Genomic DNA, 24,636 nt, shown 5'->3' with positions numbered 1-24,636 from the left:
CAACACCCAGTTGGCTGATATTTTTGCGGAATCTATGGCGCCCTATGCCGATTGTTATGTGGATTGTCATAATAATCCAGTTTGCGTTACAGCACTTTGCTGATGGTGCCGTCCTGCTCGGCATTCAGCTCCCTAACGCTCTCATTGGGTGGTATAGAAACAAAGAGATTCAGATCAGATGATGCAAATCCACCGGTGTCGTGCAACTGCTGAAACACTGACTTGTGCACTCGTTTCTTCCCTTCCCGAAGACTTGTAACATCTAAGGTAGTAAAGGTCAAAGGAATATACAAATGGGGGATACTGGACCAAAGGGTGTTCCGGGAACCAACGACGCCGGTGAAGTGCACAAGCCACAGAAACCGCAACGCCGCCAATCTGTGCTATCAAAGGCTATCAGTGAGCACCGTGAGGGTGATGATGGCAGTGTACCGCTGCTTCCGCCCTCGAAGGGATTGACATCCGCGGAAGCAGAGGAGTTGTTGCTTAAATACGGTCGTAACGAGCTGCCGGAAAAGAAAACACCCAGTTGGCTGATATTTTTGCGGAATCTATGGGGCCCTATGCCGATTGTTTTGTGGATTGTCATAATAATCCAGTTTGCGTTACAGCACTTTGCTGATGGTGCCGTCCTGCTCGGCATTCAGCTCGCTAACGCTCTCATTGGGTGGTATGAGACGATAAAAGCTGGTGATGCGGTCGCTGCACTGAAGAACTCTTTGAAACCTATTGCGACCGCTTACCGTGACGGTACCTGGCAGCAGATAGACGCCGCATTACTGGTTCCCGGTGACCTTGTGAAGCTTGGGTCTGGTTCCGCCGTTCCCGCTGACTGCACGATTAACGAAGGTGTGATTGACGTTGACGAAGCAGCACTGACCGGTGAGTCACTTCCTGTGACGATGGGAACGGAACACATGCCGAAGATGGGGTCGAATGTCGTACGTGGTGAAGTTGAGGCGACGGTGCAATACACAGGTCAGAGCACCTTTTTTGGCAAGACGGCAACGCTACTTCAGTCTGTGGAGGCTGACATTGGCAGTATCCGTATAATTCTCATGCGCGTGATGGTCATCTTGTCGAGTTTCTCGTTCGTACTTTGCTTGGCTTGCTTCATCTATCTGATGGTAAATTTCAAGCAAAAGTTCCGTGATGCCTTGCAGTTCGCTGTTGTAGTGCTTGTGGTATCCATTCCTATTGCTTTGGAGATTGTTGTGACGACCACTCTCGCTGTGGGTTCAAAGAAGCTGTCGAAGCACAAAATCATTGTGACGAGACTGACAGCCATTGAGACAATGTCTGGTGTGAACATGCTTTGCTCTGACAAAACCGGTACTCTGACGTTGAACAAGATGGAGATTCAGGAACAGTGCTTCACATTTGAGAAGGGTCACGATCTGCGTTCACTGCTTGTACTTTCCGCGCTTGCAGCAAAGTGGCGTGAGCCTCCCCGTGATGCACTGGACACGATGGTACTTGGTGCTGCAGATCTGGACGAGTGCGACAACTACGAGCAGCTTGAGTTCGTGCCATTTGATCCAACGACGAAACGAACGGCCGCTACATTGGTTGATAAGCGAAGTGGTGAGAAGTTCAGTGTGACGAAAGGCGCACCACACGTGATACTACAAATGGTGTACAATCAAGATGAGATCAATGACTCTGTGGTCGATATCATTGACAAATTGGCGTCGCGCGGTATCCGATGCCTCTCTGTGGCGAAAACAGACTCCGCGGGTCGTTGGCATCTCTGTGGAATCCTGACGTTCCTCGATCCCCCGCGCCCGGACACGAAGGAGACAATTCGCCGTAGTAGGCAGTATGGCGTGGATGTAAAGATGATCACTGGTGACCATGTGCTCATTGCGAAGGAAATGTGCCGCATGCTGGACCTTGATCCGAACATCCTAACCGTTGAGAAGCTTCCCAAGGTGGATGTCAATAATATGCCCAGCGACCTTGGCGAGAAGTACGGTGACATGATGCTGAGTGTCGGCGGGTTCGCACAGGTCTTCCCCGAGCACAAGTTTTTGATCGTTGAGGCGCTTCGGCAGCGCGGGTACACGTGCGCGATGACTGGTGATGGTGTGAACGACGCGCCTGCCCTGAAACGTGCGGACGTCGGTATTGCTGTACACGGCGCGACAGACGCCGCTCGTGCCGCGGCAGACATGGTGCTGACAGACCCTGGTTTGAGTGTTGTTGTTGATGCGATGTTTGTATCGCGCCAGGTGTTCCAACGTATGTTGTCTTTTCTAACATACCGTATTTCCGCCACGCTGCAGTTGGTGTGCTTCTTTTTTATCGCCTGCTTCTCGTTGACACCTCACGACTATGGAATTGAGGACCCCAAATTCCAGGTTTTCTACCTCCCAGTGATGATGTTCATGCTGATCACGCTCCTGAACGACGGGTGCCTGATGACCATTGGATATGACCGTGTGGTGCCCTCGAAGCTTCCGCAGCGTTGGAACATTCCTGTTGTGTTCACAAGCGCTATAATTATGTCTGTTGTTGCCTGTGCCTCGTCTCTACTACTGCTGTGGATGGCTCTTGATGCTTATGATGAGAAAAGGTACCCCAACTCTTGGTTTGGCAAACTCAACATTCCTTCCTTGAAGGAGGGCAAAATAGTTACTCTCCTGTACCTCAAGATATCGATTTCTGACTTCTTGACTCTATTCTCCTCACGTACTGGTGGAAGGTTCTTTTTCTCGATGGCTCCGGGCACTATACTGCTGGTCGGTGCGGTGATCTCACTGGTAATCTCGACGATCGCCGCCTCGGTTTGGAAGAAATCAAGTTCTGATGGTGTGCCGACGGAGGGTCTTGCGGTTGGAGGAGATACCGCAGCGAAGCTGTTGCCGCTTTGGGTTTGGATATATTGCATTTTGTGGTGGATCGTCCAAGATGTCGTGAAGGTTCTTGCTCACATGCTAATGGAGGCCTTCGACATATTTGGCTGTGTGTCGCGTTCTGGGAGAGGGGCCGATGTTGAGTGTGGCAGCGTGTGTAAAGATGGTGAGGGTGGTGCACCTAAAGAACCTACGCTATAATGAATCTAAAGTAACATGACGTGACAATGATGTTCCTCCGTCTGACGTGCCCTAGTTTGTTTCCTGCTCGTTGTGAGTGGAATGTTCCTCTGCGATCTCGGTAGCAACGGACTGGAGTGGGAAAGGAAGAACTTCGCGTGCTGCACTTGTGTGGCACGCAAAGTGGATGCTTTACCGAGTTTATAGGCCGTGTCATGGATTCAGTCAATTACACGTCCATGTGTTTCTCATTTCAGATGTGCTTTTGATGCGTTGCGTACTGCAGAGCGTTTAACTCTTTACCTTCCCTCTTCTCCGGTTGTTTGAGTTGGGTGATTGGATGCTGTGCGACAACTCAGCGTGTGTGCAGAGGGACCCGCAACGCAGCAGGGACATTTGGTGGAGAACCCGCGACGAATGGCCTGTGGGGGGATGGAGGGACACAAGAAGTGGATGTGTACGGGGTAATGTAAACAACATCGCATAAGTGATGTATAACTTTGCATGATGGGTGGGGGGAAAGTATGGGAAAGTGCAGTAAGGGGGGGCAGGGTATTGGTGCCACCAACACCGAATAATGTATCCAACATTAATAAGAGAATAATTGCAAGCAAAAGTAAGAAAAATACTGAAAAGAAAGGGAATTGGATGGAGAGTGTAAAGGCGTTTTTGTGATGTTGCTCATTGCAGCTCTAATGTGCATGTGGCTACTTGTATGTACACTTTCAATGCGGGAGGGTCGAGTTTACCAACAACTTCCGGACCTATAGTTCATTAATACCTTTGATAACCATTGAGGTCACTTGGCCCAACAACGTATCCTGGGGGATTTTGCGTCCTTTCTTTCGACGTTCCGTGTCGCGAATTAACCGGTGTCGTGCAACTGCTGAAACACTGACTTGTGCACTCGTTTCTTCCCTTCCCGAAGACTTGTAACATCTAAGGTAGTAAAGGCCAAAGGAATATACAAATGGGGGATACTGGACCAAAGGGTGTTCCGGGAACCAACGACGCCGGTGAAGTGCACAAGCCACAGAAACCGCAACGCCGCCAATCTGTGCTATCAAAGGCTATCAGTGAGCACCGTGAGGGTGATGATGGCAGTGTACCACTGGTGCCGCCCTCGAAGGGATTGACATCCGCGGAAGCAGAGGAGTTGTTGCTTAAATACGGTCGTAACGAGCTGCCGGAAAAGAAAACACCCAGTTGGCTGATATTTTTGCGGAATCTATGGGGCCCTATGCCGATTGTTTTGTGGATTGTCATAATAATCCAGTTTGCGTTACAGCACTTTGCTGATGGTGCCGTCCTGCTCGGCATTCAGCTCGCTAACGCTCTCATTGGGTGGTATGAGACGATAAAAGCTGGTGATGCGGTCGCTGCACTGAAGAACTCTTTGAAACCTATTGCGACCGCTTACCGTGACGGTACCTGGCAGCAGATAGACGCCGCATTACTGGTTCCCGGTGACCTTGTGAAGCTTGGGTCTGGTTCCGCCGTTCCCGCTGACTGCACGATTAACGAAGGTGTGATTGACGTTGACGAAGCAGCACTGACCGGTGAGTCACTTCCTGTGACGATGGGAACGGAACACATGCCGAAGATGGGGTCGAATGTCGTACGTGGTGAAGTTGATGCGACGGTGCAATACACAGGTCAGAGCACCTTTTTTGGCAAGACGGCAACGCTACTTCAGTCTGTGGAGGCTGACATTGGCAGTATCCGTATAATTCTCATGCGCGTGATGGTCATCTTGTCGAGTTTCTCGTTCGTACTTTGCTTGATTTGCTTCATCTATCTGATGGTAAATTTCAAGCAAAAGTTCCGTGATGCCTTGCAGTTCGCTGTTGTAGTGCTTGTGGTATCCATTCCTATTGCTTTGGAGATTGTTGTGACGACCACTCTCGCTGTGGGTTCAAAGAAGCTGTCGAAGCACAAAATCATTGTGACGAGACTGACAGCCATTGAGACAATGTCTGGTGTGAACATGCTTTGCTCTGACAAAACCGGTACTCTGACGTTGAACAAGATGGAGATTCAGGAACAGTGCTTCACATTTGAGAAGGGTCACGATCTGCGTTCACTGCTTGTACTTTCCGCGCTTGCAGCAAAGTGGCGTGAGCCTCCCCGTGATGCACTGGACACGATGGTACTTGGTGCTGCAGATCTGGACGAGTGCGACAACTACGAGCAGCTTGAGTTCGTGCCATTTGATCCAACGACGAAACGAACGGCCGCTACATTGGTTGATAAGCGAAGTGGTGAGAAGTTCAGTGTGACGAAAGGCGCACCACACGTTATTATAGAGATGGTGCACAATCAAGATGAGATCAATGACTCTGTGGTCGATATCATTGACAAATTGGCGTCGCGCGGTATCCGATGCCTCTCTGTGGCGAAAACAGACTCCGCGGGTCGTTGGCATCTCTGTGGAATCCTGACGTTCCTCGATCCCCCGCGCCCGGACACGAAGGAGACAATTCGCCGTAGTAGGCAGTATGGCGTGGATGTAAAGATGATCACTGGTGACCATGTGCTCATTGCGAAGGAAATGTGCCGCATGCTGGACCTTGATCCGAACATCCTAACCGCCGAGAAGCTTCCCAAGGTGGATGTCAACGATATGCCCAGCGACCTTGGCGAGAAGTACGGTGACATGATGCTGAGTGTCGGCGGGTTCGCACAGGTCTTCCCCGAGCACAAGTTTTTGATCGTTGAGGCGCTTCGGCAGCGCGGGTACACGTGCGCGATGACTGGTGATGGTGTGAACGACGCGCCTGCCCTGAAACGTGCGGACGTCGGTATTGCTGTACAGGGCGCGACAGACGCCGCTCGTGCCGCGGCAGACATGGTGCTGACAGACCCTGGTTTGAGTGTTGTTGTTGATGCGATGTTTGTATCGCGCCAGGTGTTCCAACGTATGTTGTCTTTTCTAACATACCGTATTTCCGCCACAATGCAGTTGGTGTGCTTCTTTTTTATCGCCTGCTTCTCGTTGACACCTCACGACTATGGAATTGAGAACCCCGAATTCCAGGTTTTCTACCTCCCAGTGATGATGTTCATGCTGATCACGCTCCTGAACGACGGGTGCCTGATGACCATTGGATATGACCGTGTGGTGCCCTCGAAGCTTCCGCAGCGTTGGAACATTCCTGTTGTGTTCACAAGCGCTATAATTATGTCTGTTGTTGCCTGTGCCTCGTCTCTACTACTGCTGTGGATGGCTCTTGATGCTTATGATGAGAAAAGGTACCCCAACTCTTGGTTTGGCAAACTCAACATTCCTTCCTTGAAGGAGGGCAAAATAGTTACTCTCCTGTACCTCAAGATATCGATTTCTGACTTCTTGACTCTATTCTCCTCACGTACTGGTGGAAGGTTCTTTTTCTCGATGGCTCCGGGCACTATACTGCTGGTCGGTGCGGTGATCTCACTGGTAATCTCGACGATCGCCGCCTCGGTTTGGAAGAAATCAAGTTCTGATGGTGTTCCTGTCGAGGGTCTTGCACGAGGTGAAACTGTTGCGGATAGATTGTATCCACTTTGGGTTTGGATATATTGCATTTTGTGGTGGATCGTCCAAGATGTCGTGAAGGTTTTGACTCACATGCTAATGGAGGCCTTCGACATATTTGGCTGTGTGTCTCGTGCAAGCGGTGGGAAAGAAATTGTTTATAATGCTAAGTCGTCTAAGGAACCTATTTAAAAATATTATATTTTTTTTCTCCTTTCGGAACAATCACATTGATTTTTTTTTATAAAGCTGCGCTTTTCTCGTTTGGTTTGTGCTAATATGGAGGCGCGTGCGTGTGTTATTTTCCTTTTCGCGAATTGGGGTTAGAAATGTGGTATCTGTTGGCCTTCATTTTAATCAGGGATGCTTAGTAAGTTTTTGTGTATGTTTTTTTTCTTTGAATGAGCGTGAAGGTGGGTGGGTGAAGGTGGGGAATCACGAAGCTGTTGTGGGGTTGAACAGTGCGCTTCCGTTGTTGCCTCATCCTCATTATTTCCCTTATATGTTGGCTTTATTAATTTTTTTTCTTTTCTTTAATGAAAAGACATATAACGGTCTTTATTGTGAGTATTTTATGTGTGCGACATGGCTGTGATCGGTAACTCTAGAGGTGGGGTATTGTTGTTGGAGAGGATATTCTTTTCATGCATCTTTTTTTTGCGATGTTTCAGTGCATTAACTTGTGGGAAAGCGGATTTTTTTGGTATTGTTCCGTCGTTATAATTCAATTTCCCCTCGCAACCGTGGACGTAGCGAGCTGCATGCGTGTGGTATTGTTCTCATCCATATGCATTTCAACAGTTGCCTGATGTTCTCCTGTCCATTAGCGGCAGCGTAAACCTCTAATTTTGTCACCCCAGTCGCACGCTTCAGCAGTAGCATGAGTGTATGCTGAGAAATAAAAGATCTTTTCCTTAATTCTTTTTTTTTTTTATCGTAAACGCTTTGTTTGTTTGTTTGTTTTTTTGGTGGTGGTGGTGGTGGTGGTAGTGGTGGTGGTGGTGGTTCTCGCGCGGTCGACTCTGTAATTAGAGCCTTCAGTTTAAAAAAATTCCTAAACACGGGACGAAGTGTAATGAGAAAAAAACTGGCCATTTCGCAACCTCCGATGTGCCTCGGCATTATTTCGATGGACCGGTCATGATTCCCTCTCGTAAAGTGGAGAGATGACGAGGTGACTTTATTATCGTTGTTATTGTTTATTTGTTTTGAACTTTTAGTAGTTGGTAATGATGGTGTGTGTGTAAGTGTGTGTGTGGGAGGGCAAACGATAGGACTGACACACTGCGAAAGATTGATAATGTAATGAAAGGTAAAGGAAAAAAAAGATAGAGCGTCATTTTCTTATGAACGAAGCACGCGTTTACAGCTTGGGTGCTTGCGTAATTTTGTTGTACTTACATTGATGATAGCGGAAAGAGGAGGGAAGCGAGTAGTGTTTATTGTAAAAAGATTTTAAGATATATGTAAAAGGGGGAAAGCTTACGAATGCAATCAATGAGAAATTGAGAAGAAAACACGAGTGAAATTTGTGAGGTTATCCATCTTTTTTTTTTCCTTCGCTTCATCGTAGTAGCACCGCACCATTGTGTGAAATATTTTGGTGCTCAGTGTAACCCGGGCATTTATGGGGAGAGAAAGAGAAATGGAGAAGAGGAACTACATTATTGCCAGGGGAGTGAGGTTAGGAAAAAGCAGAGGCTAAGGAAAAAAAGGGGGGGAACTTTTCAAAGTGGGTGGTTTGTGGTATTGGGTACTTGGGAGAAAAAAAAGGGGCGAGTGGCGCCGCGGGAGTAATTCGGTTGTGATGCAATATTTTTCGTTTTCTCCTTTAACGTGCCGATCATCTCCCTTTGCACATTATTGCAAATATCCGTAAGTGTATTTCTGCACGTACGCGTATGCGAATGCCCCACCCTTTCGAAGAAAAAAGAGGAGGAGTAAAGGGAAATTTGAGCGGGAGCGCGTGGAGACAGAAAAAAGGGAGATGACGGTCGCATTTCCATCCATCCTTCCCAAAGAAACGGTAAAGGATGAAAAAGAAATCTTACAAACCTTGGATCGTGCACAAATCTTTTACTGAACTGACTCGCGGTTTCCGTCGTTTTGGGGCGCAGTATCGAAGGTATCAAATAAAACAAAACCAGTAGAAACGAGGGCAATGTGTTGGCACGTTTTTCCTTTATTTTTTTGTACCTTTCTCTTAAATTATTTTCTGATTTTTTTTCCGTGCGGACGTAGTCAGAGGGGAAAATGAGATTGTTAAATAAAATCTAAAGCTTTTTTTTTTCAAAACCTGTGGTCGGTCGCATGCGTGGTAGTTTGTTTACCGGTAAAAGTGCTATCAGTAAGGGAACGCCAAATAAGCGAAGAGGAAAAGGTTATTGTGGGAGAATATCACTCTATTTAGGCCGTTGTTCCTTTCGCTACGCTCACCTGTTACCTTCAAACTGCTTCTGACCCTCGAAGCTCATTTTATTCTTCTCTTTTTTCTTCTCGCGGTGAAAGTTTCTTGGCGGTACGGTCATGTGATTTTTTTTTTTTCAAGGGGAGCGGAGCAAATTGCGAAGGGACAAAGATGATATAGGTCCTCTTCTTTTGTCATCCTGCGAAAATGCATACCATTGTATTTCTTGAGAGGTCATACACTGGGTTTACCGTTACGGTGCGCGGCGGCAATTGCCGCATGAAGGAGGTAGCAAAGGAATAAGCCACGTGTGCATGTGGCGAAAAACTATGGTCGGTTAGGAAATTCCCTAACGTGTTCCTTCTGATACGCGGTTATGTCAAGAAGGAACCGCACCAAATGTTCAATCTCGTCACAGTTAATATTTGAATTTCCACATATGTTCTCTGCAGTGCACGCAGTGTTCGTGCTCTGGTTTTAATACTCCCTCCACACACACGAACAAAGGGGTGGAAAGGAGTATTAGTAGTACAAAAAAATAGCCAGAACATGGTGGTTCGGTGTTCTAACATTACTCGCTAACGCTCTCATTGGGTGGTATGAGACGATAAAAGCTGGTGATGCGGTCGCTGCACTGAAGAACTCTTTGAAACCTATTGCGACCGCTTACCGTGACGGTACCTGGCAGCAGATAGACGCCGCATTACTGGTTCCCGGTGACCTTGTGAAGCTTGGGTCTGGTTCCGCCGTTCCCGCTGACTGCACGATTAACGAAGGTGTGATTGACGTTGACGAAGCAGCACTGACCGGTGAGTCACTTCCTGTGACGATGGGAACGGATCACATGCCGAAGATGGGGTCGAATGTCGTACGTGGTGAAGTTGAGGCGACGGCCATTGCCCTCCTATGCTCTAAGCTCACGGGCATGCGCTTTTAATTTTGCTTTACTGTGGAGACTGCTTATGTACTTGGTTGTGCAACTCTCTTTCCAAATGTTGTTTTCACATGTATTTCTGCTTTATTAAATGGAAGAAACGAAGAGAGTTAAATTGGTTGGGCAACTCACTTCTTTTTAGGTGTAGCTGGAGAGCTGTATTACTCTGTAGAGTTAGCTTCAGGCAAAGATCTACGTCAATTATATTGGTTTAACGCCCAAGGGATAAAGTAGGTAAGACGCACTGGGCTCCGAAAGGCGGTTGGGACCTACTTGGTGAACCGCTCAACAGATCTGACCCTGTTTTTAGTAAATAAGGGTTTGGAATCCCGTGACATTACTTGGAACCGTAAGGGGTGAGGGAATCAGACGGAAGAAGTGTGACAATAGTGTACACCTGCCTGCTAGGTGAGGCAGATGATGTCTTCTTCATCCTCAGCTCAGGTACTGGCGGGTATACCTCAAATCGGTGCGACGACACCGGTGACAACTCAGTCAACAGTGAAACGGGAGGGGAGTACGCCTGTCCGCTGCCGTGGAAAGGTTGAGCGGACACCGCGGGGGTCGCAGAGTAGCCAGGATGCTGTGAGGGTTGCAGTCCGTGTAAAACCTTCTAGTGACAATAGCAATCTCCTGAGGTACGTTATTGAAACTGGAACGTTAGCAACAACACCACGGACAGGTTGTCGGCGAGAAAGTGCCCGTCTCGGCAGTGCCAACCAATGTGCCAAAAGTGCCGAAGAGGCAGCAAATATTGGTGGTGGCGGACAGGGCGATGAGAGGGGTAGTCTCTCAAACATGAGCCTTTCTAGTAGTTCCAATATTAACGGCGGGCCTGTGGTGACCGGAAGGGGCGCAACTCGGCCGGTACCCTGTTTCGCACCCATCGCCGGAACCGAAGAGGGGAACATGCTTACAGTCATAACACCAACTGCCGATGGGGCAAAAGAGGTGCAACGTACGTATGAGTTTGGTCGTGTCTTTGGCCCGTCAGTGAGTGATAGCGAAATATGTGAGTCGATAGTTCCGGGTATAGTTGAGCAGCTGAGGGCTGGCTTCAATGCTTGTGTCCTCTGCTACGGGCAAACGGGGAGCGGGAAGACGCACACAATTAACGTTTTGGCACCCGCCTTTATCAATGCTTTGTTTGACAACCTTGACGCTGAGAACGACATTATAGAATTGTGGTATATACAAATATACACCAACAATGCCTACAACTTGCTGGGGAGAGGGAAATCAGAACACGGTATGCTGCTCCAAAAACCTTTGGGCACCGCGGTTCCCGAGCCCCGTTACCTCGTGCAGAATGCAACTCTTGCAATTGCACGCATCGCTGAAGCGCAGAGAAAGCGTTTTGTCAGTCACCACGCGTTAAACGCACGCAGTTCCCGGTCGCATGTACTGCTTTCCCTACATGTAACAAAGTGTGTTGGCGGTATTCCAGTGTTTACGAGTCGCTTAACTTTGGGTGATTTGGCAGGGTCGGAGCGTGTAAAGCGAACAGGAGTGGTGGGTGACGAACTAGGGGAAGCTATTGCCATAAACAAGTCACTTTCAGTTCTGCACTCCGTAATTAGGGCTACGGCCGAGGAGGCGGATGTACTTCCAGTCCGAGAGTCGATGCTCACGCTTTACCTTGCATCGACTCTCGCTGACTGTTATCTTCTTCTTATCGCGACTGTGTCACTCGACAAACGCAGTGCTGCGGAAACAAAGAGTTCGCTTGACTTTGCTACAACGGCAAAACGGTGCGTTCTAACAAAGACAAAAGAAAGAGTAAGAGATTTGCTTATGAGGAATGGGTGTAGTTTTGAGGAAGCTTATGGAAATCTTACGCGGGAAATTGAAACTTTGCGCCACCGTGTCGCCACACTTCAAGAAGAGGTGAACATTGAAAAGCAACTTTCATCCCTAACACGAAGGGAGAAGCATGCTCCCAATTCAAACGATGGTATGGATCATGAAGGAAAGGAACCTGAACAACCCCAGAAGGTAAATGGTGATGCGGCAACGAACACGGAAAACTCACTAGCCAATGCATCTGGCGCCAACAGCGCCGAAGATCCAGTGATTCGGGACCATGTGGTGGCTCTAGAGCGCCAGTGTGCTATTTTCCAGAGTGTCTTGCGTGAACGCGAACGGGATCTCTGTTCACTGGAGTCGCGTGGGGACGTAGCCGAGGAGCTTCGGCAGGAACTGGAGCAACGAGTACGGCAGTGCGATGAAGCGCAACAAACTCTTGAAGAGGCCGTATTGGAGGTAGGAACTAGTGAGTTGCTTCATAAGGTAACGGACACTTTTCGGTGGATGCAAGAACAGTTTGATAGCATGAGCGAGCAAAAGCAGGTAATGGCGAAGACCGTGGAAGCGATGCGCAGTGAGCAGAAGCGTACTATGGCAGAGCTCCTGGAGGCAAGAAAACATATTGTGCAGACGGAAAAAAGCTGCGAGGAACTTCGGCAACGGTTAGAGAGGGTGACGAACGAAAACACGGGATTAACGGACCAATTGGAAGAGCTCAACCTTAAACTTCTTCATGAATATACTGAACGTGTTATTCGTGAAGAGACAGTTGCGTGGTTCAAGGCGTCTGGTGAGCGCGCTGAAGAATGTGAACGATTGACAACTGCCTTTGAGGATCAGAGAAATCTCTGTGATGTACTGCAAAGTCGTTTGACGAGTACAGAGGAGGAACTTGAACGAGGCAACAAGGAGCACTGCGCCTTACTTCAGGAGATGCAGAAAAAAGACGAGGCATTTCGTAGTATATGGATTCTGCTAACTCCACAACAGAAGGCACGCTTCATGTCAGTGGGGTATGGTGGTGACGTAGTGGAAAACTCTGGATCCGCATCGCTACACCAGGGCCACGAGAATGTGCAGTTGCGCAGCCAGGTGCGAACCCTGAAGAAGCAACTAGAAGATGAAATCCTTTGCAGTAGAGAGCGCGACTATCGGATTGAGGACTTGGAGTGTGAGAACCGGCTCTTGCAAGAGCGATTGCTACACCGAGAGAACGAATACAAGAGCCTCGTTGCACTTGACCAGGATTATATGGATGAACGGGAACAGATGGAAGGACAAATTGCTCACCTCTACACATACATTGAGGAGCACAATATGAAGCAACGCACATCTGAGAGGCAACTGCGTGAAGTGCAGATTGAGTGGGAAAAGTTGAACGAAGAATATTGCAATTCTCAGCGTGAAGTGGCGGAGCTGACTGCTAAACTGAATAAGGCAAAAGAGGAAATACGCATTCAGGAGGCTAATAAACACGTACTGAAAAACCGCCACCAGCACGAGTCTCGGGAACGGGACATGAAATTAGCTGTGCTTCAGCACCAACTGGCGGTGAAGCAGCGTACGACCGATGAGGTGTCACGCCGACTCGGACTCGCGGAACGGCGGCGACAGCACGTAACGGCAACCGTAACAGCCCACAAGCACCATAGCGACCTTGTCAGGCGGAAGGCAATGAAACGGAATCCTGAGTTGCTGCGGTGTCAGGTTGGACAGCCCATCACCACTTCCCAATTGATACGCGCTACATCCCTTCAAACTTCGTTAAAGAGAGGACATTCCCAGCGCCCGCAGCGTGACGCACCCAAAGGATTGTTGCGGTCGAGGTCTTCAGTGTCGGTTGATGCTGCTGCAGGGATGCGTTGGGATTCCCGAAGCAGTAGCAACAACCAGAATGGTTATGTGCGGCGACGGACCTTTTCACTGAATAAGCAGCGTGATGCACCGGCACGTAGCAAATTTGCACGCACAAACTCGACCTTGGTGGAGAGGCCCGCTCTTTTCTTCTGAGCAGTCAAGGGCTGCACGCACCTGGCGGATCTACAAAAAAGACCAGGGAACATCGTTTACCTCCTTTTGCCTTTAGGTTTGCTCAAGGACATTTAATATGTGTGTGTGTGGGGGGGGGGGGGTGCAACCCGTATTCCTCTTTTCTTTACCTTCTCGCACCCTTTGCTTATGTTGCCGGTGACGACAAAGCGAAGGCACTGAGCTGCCCACTGGACCGTTTAGGAGACGCATGCGTACGACCATGTAAGAACCCCTGTGGCAGCGCCGCTCCCGGGGGCGTCACAACCTTCTCCCCTCCAAATGTTTCGTCTATTGCTAAGGTTACTCCTCCGCTTTGTTTTGCGATTCGCCTTGTCCGTCCCTCTGTTTTCTGAGATGAACGAAAAAGCATTGGGAAAACAATTCATTTGAAACTCAACACATTAGCCGGTCCGGGGTTTTGATGCGGCTTTGTCTGTACTGAGCACTTTTTCCCCTTGCGTCCTTAATTCCGAAGGCGGGGACATACGGCAGTTTCTGGCGGCGATCACTTTCCCCCCTCTTGTGGGGGATCTAGCAGGTAAACTGTTGAAGTGTTGCGTTTTGTGTGTTAGACAGCAAGTGTTACTCTTTTCTTTTTTTGTTTTTTACCGCTGTACTCATTTCCTTTGCTTTCTTTGAGGGACTCTGAGAAAATCGTGTGTTGTTGTTTGAGGGTAGTAAACAAGTAGTTGATCAGTAGGAAAGATGCTCGATGCGGCCCCCGCAGTGTGTCTCGTACTTGGTGGTTGCCAGGCAAATATGTTTTTGCTAGAACTTATTGTGGCGAAGAACCGAGATACTATGTATGCCATGACGTTTGCTCAATATGTGGCCGTTGCCTTACTTTCACTTCCTTACGTGTGTACGTTTAGAAAGGTGCCTGGGAAAGCGCACTTGCTTCCGTTGCAGATGCGACCTGGGAGGCTTTCCACGTTACACAAGCTGGCAGTCGGTGTGACCGCGTGGGTTATGGGCGTAGCCACCAATCTTGCCTTCAATATGCATGTCTCCGTCCCCGTCCACTCGACATTCCGATCACTGCCCCTTCTTCTGAATATGTTGGTTGGGTTCTTCTTTTTAAATAAACGGTACACATTTCTGCAGGTGGCATGTGTTTCCATGATAACGGTAGGACTTGTACTGTTGACGGTGGAGAAGTCCCGCCGGTCTTCGCGGTCGACCACAGACGGTAGTAGTGGAACTCAGGACACGAGTGAGTACTTCTGGTGTTTGTGTGGAATGTTGATCCTTTTGTTCACAACGGTTCTGTCAACTGCTCTTAGCCTCATGCAGGAGCACATGTACAAGACAGCTGAGCGTCGCGAAAAGGCGCTGGAGACTGAGTCGAAGAAGACGGACAACCCGAAAATGCCACGTTCCGTGGAAGAGGCAACGGAAACGTCCCCGGCTCCGATGTGGGCGGAGGCGCTGTTTTTCTCCCATGCCGTTGGCATTCCACTTTTTTTGTCGCAGCCTAGTCGACTTTTTACTGAGTTTGCTTCCGTCTCATCGGAAAATTACGTATACTTTCTTTTGAATGCTGTTACACAATATATGTGTGTGATGGGTGTGTATGTGTTGAACAACAAAACATCGGCGTTCACATTAGTGCTGATACTGACGCTACGCAAGTTGGGCACATTTACCCTCTCAGTTATTTACTTTGGACATTACCGACACTTCAACACCACGGAGTGGATAGCGATGTTTGGAGCGCTAGGAGCAAGCGTATTGTACCCTCTTCTACCAAAGGCTTAGGAATGTGGCAAAAATGTGGCTGAGGGTTTGGGAGTAGGTCCAGATTTATACTAATAAATATATTTTTGCATTCCTTACTCTTTTTCCTTTAACACTAACCACCTTGTTGTTGTTATTTCGCCTGTTTGCCGACCTGGATGAGGCATCGTAGGCACTGTTGTGAACCGCACTATTTGCCCTCGCTTCCGTATTGCAACGTCCTGTTTCGAGTGATGCCGGCTTGACATTTTGGAGTGTGTGAACGGCCATCATTGCTCCCGCTTTCCTCGACTAACTGCGTCTTTATGTATGTGGAAACGAAAATCTGACTCTAACAACGGGTATGAGAGACCACGTATGACAAATACATCTCATCAAACTGCCTAAGGGTTCCAGTGTTCACCTGAGTTGATGTTGGCTTGGTCGGTTAAATGATGGACGGATTAAGCCGCTACCGTCGTTAGCTCTTGGGCCCCAGTGAGGCTGGGTGGCGAACATCAAAATTGTTTTGCTTGAGTAGAAATAACTTCCCGAAGATAGCTTCCGCCGATGTCGATAATTAACGCTGTCTAAACTCCAGGGGATCACATCTGCTATCTGTGTGGGGGGGGACGGAGGGAAAGGACTACCAGGTGCCACCGTTTTTGTTTTTTAATGAGGACAAGGGTGAAAGCAGTTTGGTAACGGCAAGCGGCATCGGTCGGGTGTGTTTACGTCAAGCTGTGGGCTGCTTTCCTGGTGAAGGCGAGATCTTTCCCTTGTCTTATATGGACTTGGGGCCGTACACGACGCTCTAGAGTCGATCCACAATGACGAGGTTCAGCTGCACAACATTTCCCGTGGAAGAAGCAAGGAAGAGCGGATAGTTCTGTAAGATTCGGGGAGGGGGGGGGTTCAACTCGTTTGTTGTTAACTGAATTGTGGAGGTGGCTGTAAGTGGGTGTCTTTGTTCTCCATTACAAAATACGTGCACCTCAAAGTTAGTGTATTTGGGATACATGGACGGAAACTCCTTCCAAGAAAGATGACAGGCACATGAAAAGGCAGTGATCGATTACCTTGCTCGATGGAAAGTTCTGTTACTTTTTTTTTTTAACTTGATGGCTTGCCCGGAGGGTGTGTGTGCGTGTGTGTACCGCGTAGCCACCCATCAAAGGGGTTCTGTTCTCATCATTTGTTGCGGGACTTCCATGGGGGACCAATGGCAAACTAAAATGTGGTGTTATGCTGCGTGAGTAATACTCCTCTTTGGGCCTTCATTACCGCATGATGTGCCGTCACGTGTGCCACACGCTGAAAACTAACATTATTATTATTATTATTTGTTATCTTACCAAACTATAGTCAATGGTTTACCAGTTACTCGAGCCCAGATGAGGGTTTAGCACGGGGTTTCATCTGATCGATGAAGAAATGAGAAAGCTAAGGATGCCGGAGGGGAATGGGGACATTTTTGAGACTAAATGGCTGCTAGCTCGTCCTAATCCTTGTTCATTTTTTTTTTCTTCCTCCCTCGTTCCCTAACCAGTAACTTTCGCTTGTGGTGTAGAGGTTGTTGAGGGCAACGCGAAGGCGCGCAGGGACACCAGAAGGGGGGACAAGCAAACAAACAAAAGAGGAAACTCCAAAAAGCGGAGATGAGTTTACCGGAGCTTGATTCGGCAGCGGAGTCCCTGCTTCGTGACCCCCAGTACCTCCTGAAGCTCCACCACCGTGTGGCACAGTGTCTTAGGAACTGTAACCCCTCAACTTTCGTGAGGTCCATGTCAACAGCATTCACGGCTATCGACTCGAAATACCGCGCACGGGATCGCGAGCAAAGCACAGAGCTTTGGCTTCTGAAAGGAATTCTACGCCAAATATTCCCCGTCAAATCTTTCAGTGATAGAGAGTTGGCTATACTTCTAGCGGCTCTTCCACTAAGCGAGTACAGTGGCGCTGCAGCGTCGGAGGAGGGATGTATTCGTGTTAGCCCTGTGACACTACTTCGGTGCTTACGGCAGATGTGTCCTATGCGTTCTTCTATGTTGTACGAGACGCTCCGTGGGATGGACGCAAAATCACCTAGGCCTCATGCTTCGGAGTTCCCTTGTGGCAGGGAACTTGCAGCACACACTCAAGTGGGGAAAGAGGACATGTGCGTCCTTGACTCCGCTATGCTCGTAGATCATTTAACGCAGACACATGGTCTTACCCTTTCGGAAGCATTTTTCTTGATTGACTACTGCTCCACAAACACAGCGCCGTCGGCGACGAAGGTCGCAATTGAGGCACCTTACCTCTATGCGCTGCTATATCTTCGACCGCTTCCTGCTGAGCTTCATTATCAGTTGATTTTATCTGTCTTCGCGGAGGCGGTCGGTGACCCAAACAGGGAAGGCCACTCTGGTACCCTGGCCCTCATCACAGAGTTGCGGCAGGTGCCGCTAGAGCCCCTTGACACATCGGGTGGAACAGAATTATCGAGAGCCTGCGCTGACATAGATCAGGATTTGGTGAGATGTGGCCTGAGTGCTTCTTCTTTTGAAAAGCTATGCAGCGGCATTCGTGTCGGGCTGACGAAGGATGATATACGTGAACTTTTTAGCTACCTCCGGGGTAGAGAGGGTGGCTTCCACGAGGTATTATCGGTAAAAACCCTCATGCAAGAGTTTGTGTGCCACTTCGCCCCCGTTGGTGAGTCGCTTTTTGCCATTGTCGTAGAAGCTGTGAGGCGCTACGTGGTCAAAGAAGGAGGTATGCTGGCTCTACCGCGTCTTTATCTCAACCTCCCCGATGGTGAGCTCCCAATTGAAACATTTGTGGCCTCTTTTCGCAAGGCCGGGGTACCAGATACTGTTAGTGATGTAGAGGTCGAGTGGTTACGGTTCAAGGCTAGAAACAAAACTCAACTAATAGCGCTGCTGGGCGGCAAGTGCTCTGCAAAGCGAGAAGCACTGATCAAACAGCTGTTCGGGAGGATGGCAGGTGGTTGCGACGCTTCAGGAGGAGTTGTGAACGTTACAACTGAACATCTGCTGGCCTCTTTCCACCCTGGAAATGCCGAGGGGGGACTTGTGAGCGGTGAGGAATGGCGCCATGTTATGTCATCGTGCCTCGGAGAAAAATTCGCGTATGATCGTTTTTTTTATTTCTGGAACTCTATTTCCGCTGCTTGTAGTGACGACTCCGTTTTCACGATGATACTCTGGCGCTGCTTCAACATGCACACGAAACCGTAATAGTTGTAACTCTACTATCGACCACACCGCGTCTGACCGTGCTCCTCCCGGTGTAAAACTTTTAAAAAAATAAACTGTGTCTGATTTTGTTTTATGACATTGGCTACAACCGCTTGAACCGGGGACGGCGAGGCACGTGTGTGACCACCAGGAACACGCATGCATACGTGTGAGATACCGTGTATTTGCACCATTCGCTTACTGGTACCTTTTACCGTATCCGAGAGGGGGGTTTGCTTGTATATTGTCCACACACACTTGAAGGTGATGTGCTCCGACCTGAGCATCTAAGTGCGCGACGCACCGAGTGCAGTTGCGACTCCCTTTATTCCACCTTGGAGGGAATTATAGGAAACGTCAAGAGACTCTACGGAGGGAACAAAGGATTTTAAAGAGAGTTAGATCCGGTTTTCACCAAGCAGCAGACAAAGTTGGGGATGCTGAACGGTGGCAGCGGCGGTAGCGGACACCGAAAAGGAAATATCTCCAGCATATTGTAAATTGTCGGAAATATCAAAAAAGGAGTTTTCCGGGGCATGTAGACCGGCGCGAGTGCATTTATTGTTGCAACGCTCGCAACGATGATTTCCTTGATTTACTGGGGGAAAACCCACAAAAGGCAAAATCATGGCTTCCGTGTGGTTGACGCGCTCTCCACTCGTTAGGAGACCAACACAGACCCTCAAAGGTCTGCCATGTTATGTGTGTTCTTCCTTTATATATGTTTATGTACACGTGTTTTTTTTTGTGTGTGTGTTGCAACCGCTTTTTTAGCTTGCGGCTGGTTTTGTGAAGTTTTCGATGAAATTTGAGGAAGGTGTAGATCGCAGCAGCGTGGATATGTGAAGTTGATTCCCCCATTCGAACGTGGAGACCGCACATTCTTCCTTGTAGGGCCAAACAATGCCCCCTTTTTCTTTTCTTTTTTCACCTGCTTTGCTTGTTAGTGTGACGATACTGTCGACCACTTTGATTAGGCAGCGGTGATGGACACATTATTGATGATTGGGGCTATTGCGGGAGGCTGGTTAGGTATGGACTTAATGCAGCGAAAAAGGATAAACATACTCCAAGAGACTATTGTGCGTCAGGAGGTCGAGTTGTATCGACTTTCGCGTTTCTCACACCTGTGTGCAATCTTAGGAACATCAGCTGCTGTGGGAGCGGGGTTGTACTTTCTATACACGAAGTTGAGAACTTTCAGAGAGGAACCCACGGGTTCTGACTGGACGGCACCCCCAACTTCATACGAACCTTCGCCAGCGCGAAACGAAAAGGAAGAGTGTGTTGTGTGCTTGCAAAATCGACGGGATACACTACTGCAACCGTGCCGCCACCTGCAGGTTTGCTGGGCATGCTCCACCGGTCTTAATAGTTGTCCAACGTGTAGAAGCCACATCACCACGCGGATACATACATTCAATTCGTGAAAAGTCCCCCCTCCTCCCCCACACATCTTGCGTGTGCATGTTGACGAATATAGCAGGGTTGTCGAGCTCAAAGAAAAAATTTTCTATATTTCCACCCCCATTTTGCCTTTTATTGTCTCTAAAACAAGTTCTTCTTTTCTTTGTTTGTTTCTTAAGCTGCAAGGAGTGAAAAAATGTGCACGCTTATAAGTGCACGCATTCTCTGCTGCCTCTTCAACACGTTCTCCCATGTTCTCTTCTTGTTGTTTTTTCTTGTAATTTATTCCCTTGTCCTCTTTTTTTTCTTTCTCTTCAGGTTGCTCTGCCTGTCATGCTCTTGACTGATTGATCTTTGATAGCACCATCTCTTCTTCTTCCTTTTCGGCCCCCTCTCTTTTTTTTTTTTTGGTACATGGTACACCACCAAAAATTCCACACAGTTTTCAGTACATCGTTGGTGTAGGCGGGAATTCAGTCGCAGCACTTTGATGCTGTATTTTACCTTGATTGTCCGACAACAAAATGCACTTGTTTTAGCAGCTGACACTGATACATGCAGTGAGGAAATTGAGCAGTGTAAAGCTACGGCTAAGGGACTGCTTCGTAAGTTGACGCTGGATGGTAAAAAACTCTCTGTAGATATGCCACCATTACTCACTGTTTCATGGAAAAATTATCTATTCTACATCCTTGCCGAGTCTGGTGTGCTGTTTCTTACCATGTGTGATGTGGCTACACCGGCAAGTATACCGCAGGCGTATTTGGAAGATGTGGCACGAGAGTTTCTTCTACAATATGGTTCGCAGGTAGAGGCAGCGACCAGACCCTATTGCTTTATTAAATTTGATCTTTACCTGCTACGTACGAAGAAGGTGTTCACGGCTCCTAGTTCCTCGCGCCTAAACATAGCACGTAGCGGGCGGCCGATGCCTGTCAAGCGGAGTTATCAGGAAATTATGTCGGGGATTCAAAACAAGCCAACACCGTCGTCGCTGCCGTCGAGTGCGGCAGATGATGGGAACTATTTTTTTTGGGTGGCCACTTTGTGTCTTCTAGCGGTTGCCATACTGATCATTTTGGTATACGTATTTTACCTCTCCGCTTGAACTCAGGGTGACCACACCTACTTTCCCGTTTCGAAGGCTGATTTGGTAGAAACTAGGGACAGTGGGAAATTCAGGGGCCGTGTTATGGGAAACAGGCCTTGACGGGGGTGGGGGAAGTGGACTTGTTGGTGTGATGGCTCTTAACTTCATTAACCTCCATAGTGAGTAACACAACTGAAGCGTCAGCGGTTGCTTCCGAGCCTACTTCACAACCACCCTGTGGGATGGTGACTTAAAGGACGTGTTGCGCAGATACCCAGAAAAAGCAAGAAATATTTTTTTTTTTTTTGGGGGGGGGGGTGGAGGGGCGTTTCTTCGGTGGCCACCGTAATGTGCCGTTTCCGTTTCTCTTATTCCCTTATACTGTTCCCTTACAGCATCTGTCCATTAGAGTTGCCACCTGACTTAAGGGTTGTCTCATGAAATTTAGCTGCTTTGTTGAATCCCTTTTTGTATTCCTCTCTCTTTTGTTTACTTTGGTTCTCCCCCTGGGAAGACTCAGTTGCGGTCATCACTCCAGTGAATGGGACGAAGGACACATGTGGTTGTTCGTCTACGACCAAGTGAAGGCAGTCCTACATGTGTAGACGTCAAAGATGACAAGGGAAAGGAGGTTGTGGTTGCGGATATGTCGGGTATATATGCGATATCTATCCCTCATATTTTTCGCGTGGACCAGGTTTTGGATGAAAGGTGCAGCAATGAAGAGCTTTTTGAGAAACTCGTGTACGACCGCATTCTTTCTTCTGCGGAGCAGCCTGACACCTCATGCTTCCTGGCGTATGGACACACAAACAGCGGGAAAACTCATACGATCGCCGGAGGACGGCGTGAGGCGGGTCTCCTTTCTCTCGCGGCGAGGGCTGTGCTTGACATGTATGGTTACTTGGAGGTTGCAATGATTGAGGTTTACGGAGAGAATGTGCACGATCTACTTGCGCAAGGGGAGCGGCGCCTAATTCGGCGTCGAGCCGGGCCTGATGGAGTTGCAATTATAGTAGAGGATCTGACTACCTGTTCGCTTTCAACTCTGCAGGAATGGGAAGCAGTTTCGGCGTTCGGCATGGAGACAAGACGTACGGCTCCAACCGAACGTAACTCTCGAAGCAGTCGGAGCCATGCGCTTTTTACTATCAAGAGTCGTGGTCTTAGGCTCTGTATGGTTGACTTAGCGGGAAGTGAGCGTCAAACCACATATTCCCCGCAGCTGAATAGTGAGAGTATTGCGATAAATAAGTCGCTCTCCCGTCTTAGCACTGTTTTGGAGGCCCTCAGCACGATTCGCCGAAGGCCAGATGGTTCTTCTTCTTATGTTAACTTTCGTGACACGACACTTACAGTGCTTCTCCAACGGTATCTATGTGGCGCCTCCATGACTGTGTTTGTGGCTTGCATTCACCCCGATGTGCAGTTTGTACAGGAGACTATGAGCACCATGCGCTACACCCAGCGCTTGAAACACATCAAGACAAAGCCACCGCCCCAAAAGCCCAATGATGACTCGTCCCTGTTTCATCCGAAGGAACACAAAAACCTGTTGGAAGAGCTGTTAGCATTACGCAAGATTGTGGGTATAAATCCATGCGCCGGTGTGGCAGCAGGAAATGACGACACTTTGAAAACTAAGCTATACCAGGACAACTGTGCCCCACCGGCGCCGCCACAGGATGCTGCCCCCAGAGTGGAAGGTCCTGATCGAAGCGAGAGGTCAATAATGAGGCACAAGCAACGGCTGCTTCGTTCGAAAGACATAAGGCGTGTTGCGGGTTGGCTTGTCAGCCGCACTCTTAGCATGCTTCCACAGCTTTCTGTAGGTTTTGATGACTACTTTGATGACTACTTGCCTGGGGAGATTCAAGTAGTTGGTTTTGTTTCACTAATGGCATGCCTGCCTCCGTGCAGCAAGACTGAGGCACTAAACGGTTTAGCTTTTCTGGACGTTGGTGACCCTTCAATTGGTCTTTCAATGCTTGATGCAGGGATACCTGCATGTGTTGGACTTCACAAACTAAGTTGTAAAGAGGTTCACTCGTGGGAAGTGCATGAATATAACGAGACCAATAACATCTTTTTATTGGCTTTCTTCAAGGTGGACGAACAACTTGTGGAACCATTGGGAGCCTCTGGGAGCCCGTTTGCGTGCTGCGGTGGCCTTTTAACCCTCGAACCACTGATGCCTTTAGCACTGGTGTTTGGTGCACCCCTTAATGCACCAAACGAGGTGAAGGAGAATGTTCTCCAACATTTAGTCACACTTCAGTCAGAACAGCATCAACCAGCGGGTGCCTCCAATGACACCGATGCGTCCCAATCAGTACACAAGAAAAGTAACGATTCGCATGGCTCTGTACCTTTTTTCAACTCAGAGGTACTCGATGCGCTGTCGGATTATTCCTATCATTATGAAGTGGGGGAGGACAGTTTGATAGGGAGTCCAGTTGGGCCCCAACGAAAGGCTCTTACAGACCATAATGAAGGACAAAATGGTGATGGCTTTCGCTCACAAATATCATGGGAAAGCGTACAGTTCCAAGAGGATTTGACTGAGATGGTGTGTTGTCGGGCTGTGGGCTCTGCTGACATTGATGAGGCTGATGATCCAGAACCATCGTCATTATCATCGCCTTCCACCTTTTGCGGTGAGGAAAAGGAGCTCAATCCAGTGCCCCTGCCGAATTCGGTCGCGGTACGTGCGGTATCGTGTGATATAGACCCCGAAAAGGGAGAACAATCACCTCAAAGTGTTGGTGAGCAAATCATTACTGACAGTGCTGATCAGTGTGACGTTGAGACACTTGATGATCAACCTTCTCTGCATGCGGGCGGAGACGAGAGCGAAATTTCCTTCAAGGAAGTGGAGCTGACCGTTGGAACGACGGCTAATACGTCTTCGTCTCCCGGGTTATTGGAATCTCAGCCAAAGAGTTCACACATATTAGTCGCTTGTGAAGAAGAGAACCGCCTGGACTGTCCGCGTGGTGAAATCCTCGAGCTTAGTGGTACTCTTGCAAGTGAGTCCCCCGAGGTTCACAAAGGAAAAGGAAAGAAAACGAAGCGGGAAAATAGAGATAACCATAGAGACAGAGACCCTGTTAAACAGGGTTGCCATTACTGTGTAATAATGTAGACACTCGCATAGAAACAATACAAAAGGAAGCCTGGTTCCTCGTTGTAAGCTACAGTTGTTTGAAGATGCCGAGCTTCTCCGAAATGATACAGTTTTTTTTTTTTTGGGAAAAAAAGAGAAGGGGAAGCTTATCTGGTTGGGGGATAAAAAGGTGCTTCTGTTTAGACCTTAAACTCGGTTTGCGCGGTATGTTTTTGACTTTTCTCCGCCTCACTGGAATATGTTTGACGGTTATTTGTAACTTCTCCGCTGACCTTGTTCCAACTGAACCAAGGAATTTTCCGTTCCGTTCTGTTCGCCTTTTTT

At 48.5% G+C, this 24,636-nt stretch overlaps 8 protein-coding genes across 8 annotated transcripts, besides 3 other annotated features; all 8 read left to right on the top strand.

The window, feature by feature from the left end:
* Nucleotides 1-5: part of a microsatellite that runs on past the window's edge.
* A 288-nt stretch (nucleotides 6-293) lies between these two features.
* On the top strand, nucleotides 294-3,056 carry Tb10.389.1170 (P-type H+-ATPase, putative; the record flags this gene model as incomplete). The annotated part of the gene is made up of 1 exon (XM_818363.1): nucleotides 294-3,056. One exon carries the CDS (start codon nucleotides 294-296, stop codon nucleotides 3,054-3,056), a length of 2,763 nt encoding a protein of 920 aa, XP_823456.1.
* A 949-nt stretch (nucleotides 3,057-4,005) lies between these two features.
* On the top strand, nucleotides 4,006-6,744 carry Tb10.389.1180 (P-type H+-ATPase, putative; the record flags this gene model as incomplete). Its single annotated transcript, XM_818362.1, has 1 exon — nucleotides 4,006-6,744. One exon carries the CDS (start codon nucleotides 4,006-4,008, stop codon nucleotides 6,742-6,744), a length of 2,739 nt encoding a protein of 912 aa, XP_823455.1.
* Nucleotides 6,738-6,762: a sequence feature (AT_rich).
* Nucleotides 6,763-7,518: 756 nt separating this feature from the next.
* Nucleotides 7,519-7,558: a microsatellite.
* Nucleotides 7,559-10,310: 2,752 nt separating this feature from the next.
* On the top strand, nucleotides 10,311-13,709 carry Tb10.389.1210 (kinesin, putative; the record flags this gene model as incomplete). The annotated part of the gene is made up of 1 exon (XM_818361.1): nucleotides 10,311-13,709. The coding sequence occupies one exon, from the start codon at nucleotides 10,311-10,313 to the stop codon at nucleotides 13,707-13,709; it is 3,399 nt and encodes a 1,132-aa protein (XP_823454.1).
* A 726-nt stretch (nucleotides 13,710-14,435) lies between these two features.
* Nucleotides 14,436-15,488, top strand: Tb10.389.1220 (hypothetical protein, conserved; the record flags this gene model as incomplete). The annotated part of the gene is made up of 1 exon (XM_818360.1): nucleotides 14,436-15,488. One exon carries the CDS (start codon nucleotides 14,436-14,438, stop codon nucleotides 15,486-15,488), a length of 1,053 nt encoding a protein of 350 aa, XP_823453.1.
* A 1,616-nt stretch (nucleotides 15,489-17,104) lies between these two features.
* Nucleotides 17,105-18,688, top strand: Tb10.389.1230 (hypothetical protein, conserved; the record flags this gene model as incomplete). The annotated part of the gene is made up of 1 exon (XM_818359.1): nucleotides 17,105-18,688. One exon carries the CDS (start codon nucleotides 17,105-17,107, stop codon nucleotides 18,686-18,688), a length of 1,584 nt encoding a protein of 527 aa, XP_823452.1.
* A 986-nt stretch (nucleotides 18,689-19,674) lies between these two features.
* On the top strand, nucleotides 19,675-20,118 carry Tb10.389.1250 (hypothetical protein, conserved; the record flags this gene model as incomplete). The annotated part of the gene is made up of 1 exon (XM_818358.1): nucleotides 19,675-20,118. One exon carries the CDS (start codon nucleotides 19,675-19,677, stop codon nucleotides 20,116-20,118), a length of 444 nt encoding a protein of 147 aa, XP_823451.1.
* Nucleotides 20,119-20,585: 467 nt separating this feature from the next.
* Nucleotides 20,586-21,203, top strand: Tb10.389.1260 (hypothetical protein, conserved; the record flags this gene model as incomplete). The annotated part of the gene is made up of 1 exon (XM_818357.1): nucleotides 20,586-21,203. The coding sequence occupies one exon, from the start codon at nucleotides 20,586-20,588 to the stop codon at nucleotides 21,201-21,203; it is 618 nt and encodes a 205-aa protein (XP_823450.1).
* A 628-nt stretch (nucleotides 21,204-21,831) lies between these two features.
* Nucleotides 21,832-24,330, top strand: Tb10.389.1270 (kinesin, putative; the record flags this gene model as incomplete). The annotated part of the gene is made up of 1 exon (XM_818356.1): nucleotides 21,832-24,330. The coding sequence occupies one exon, from the start codon at nucleotides 21,832-21,834 to the stop codon at nucleotides 24,328-24,330; it is 2,499 nt and encodes an 832-aa protein (XP_823449.1).
* Nucleotides 24,331-24,636: the final 306 nt, after the last annotated feature.

Source organism: Trypanosoma brucei, chromosome 10 (genome assembly GCF_000002445.2).
Source record: "Trypanosoma brucei brucei TREU927 chromosome 10, whole genome shotgun sequence".
Lineage (NCBI taxonomy): Eukaryota > Euglenozoa > Kinetoplastea > Trypanosomatida > Trypanosomatidae > Trypanosoma > Trypanosoma brucei.
Note: the sequence above shows the minus strand (reverse complement) of the source record. Positions and strands in the feature narration are given on the sequence as shown.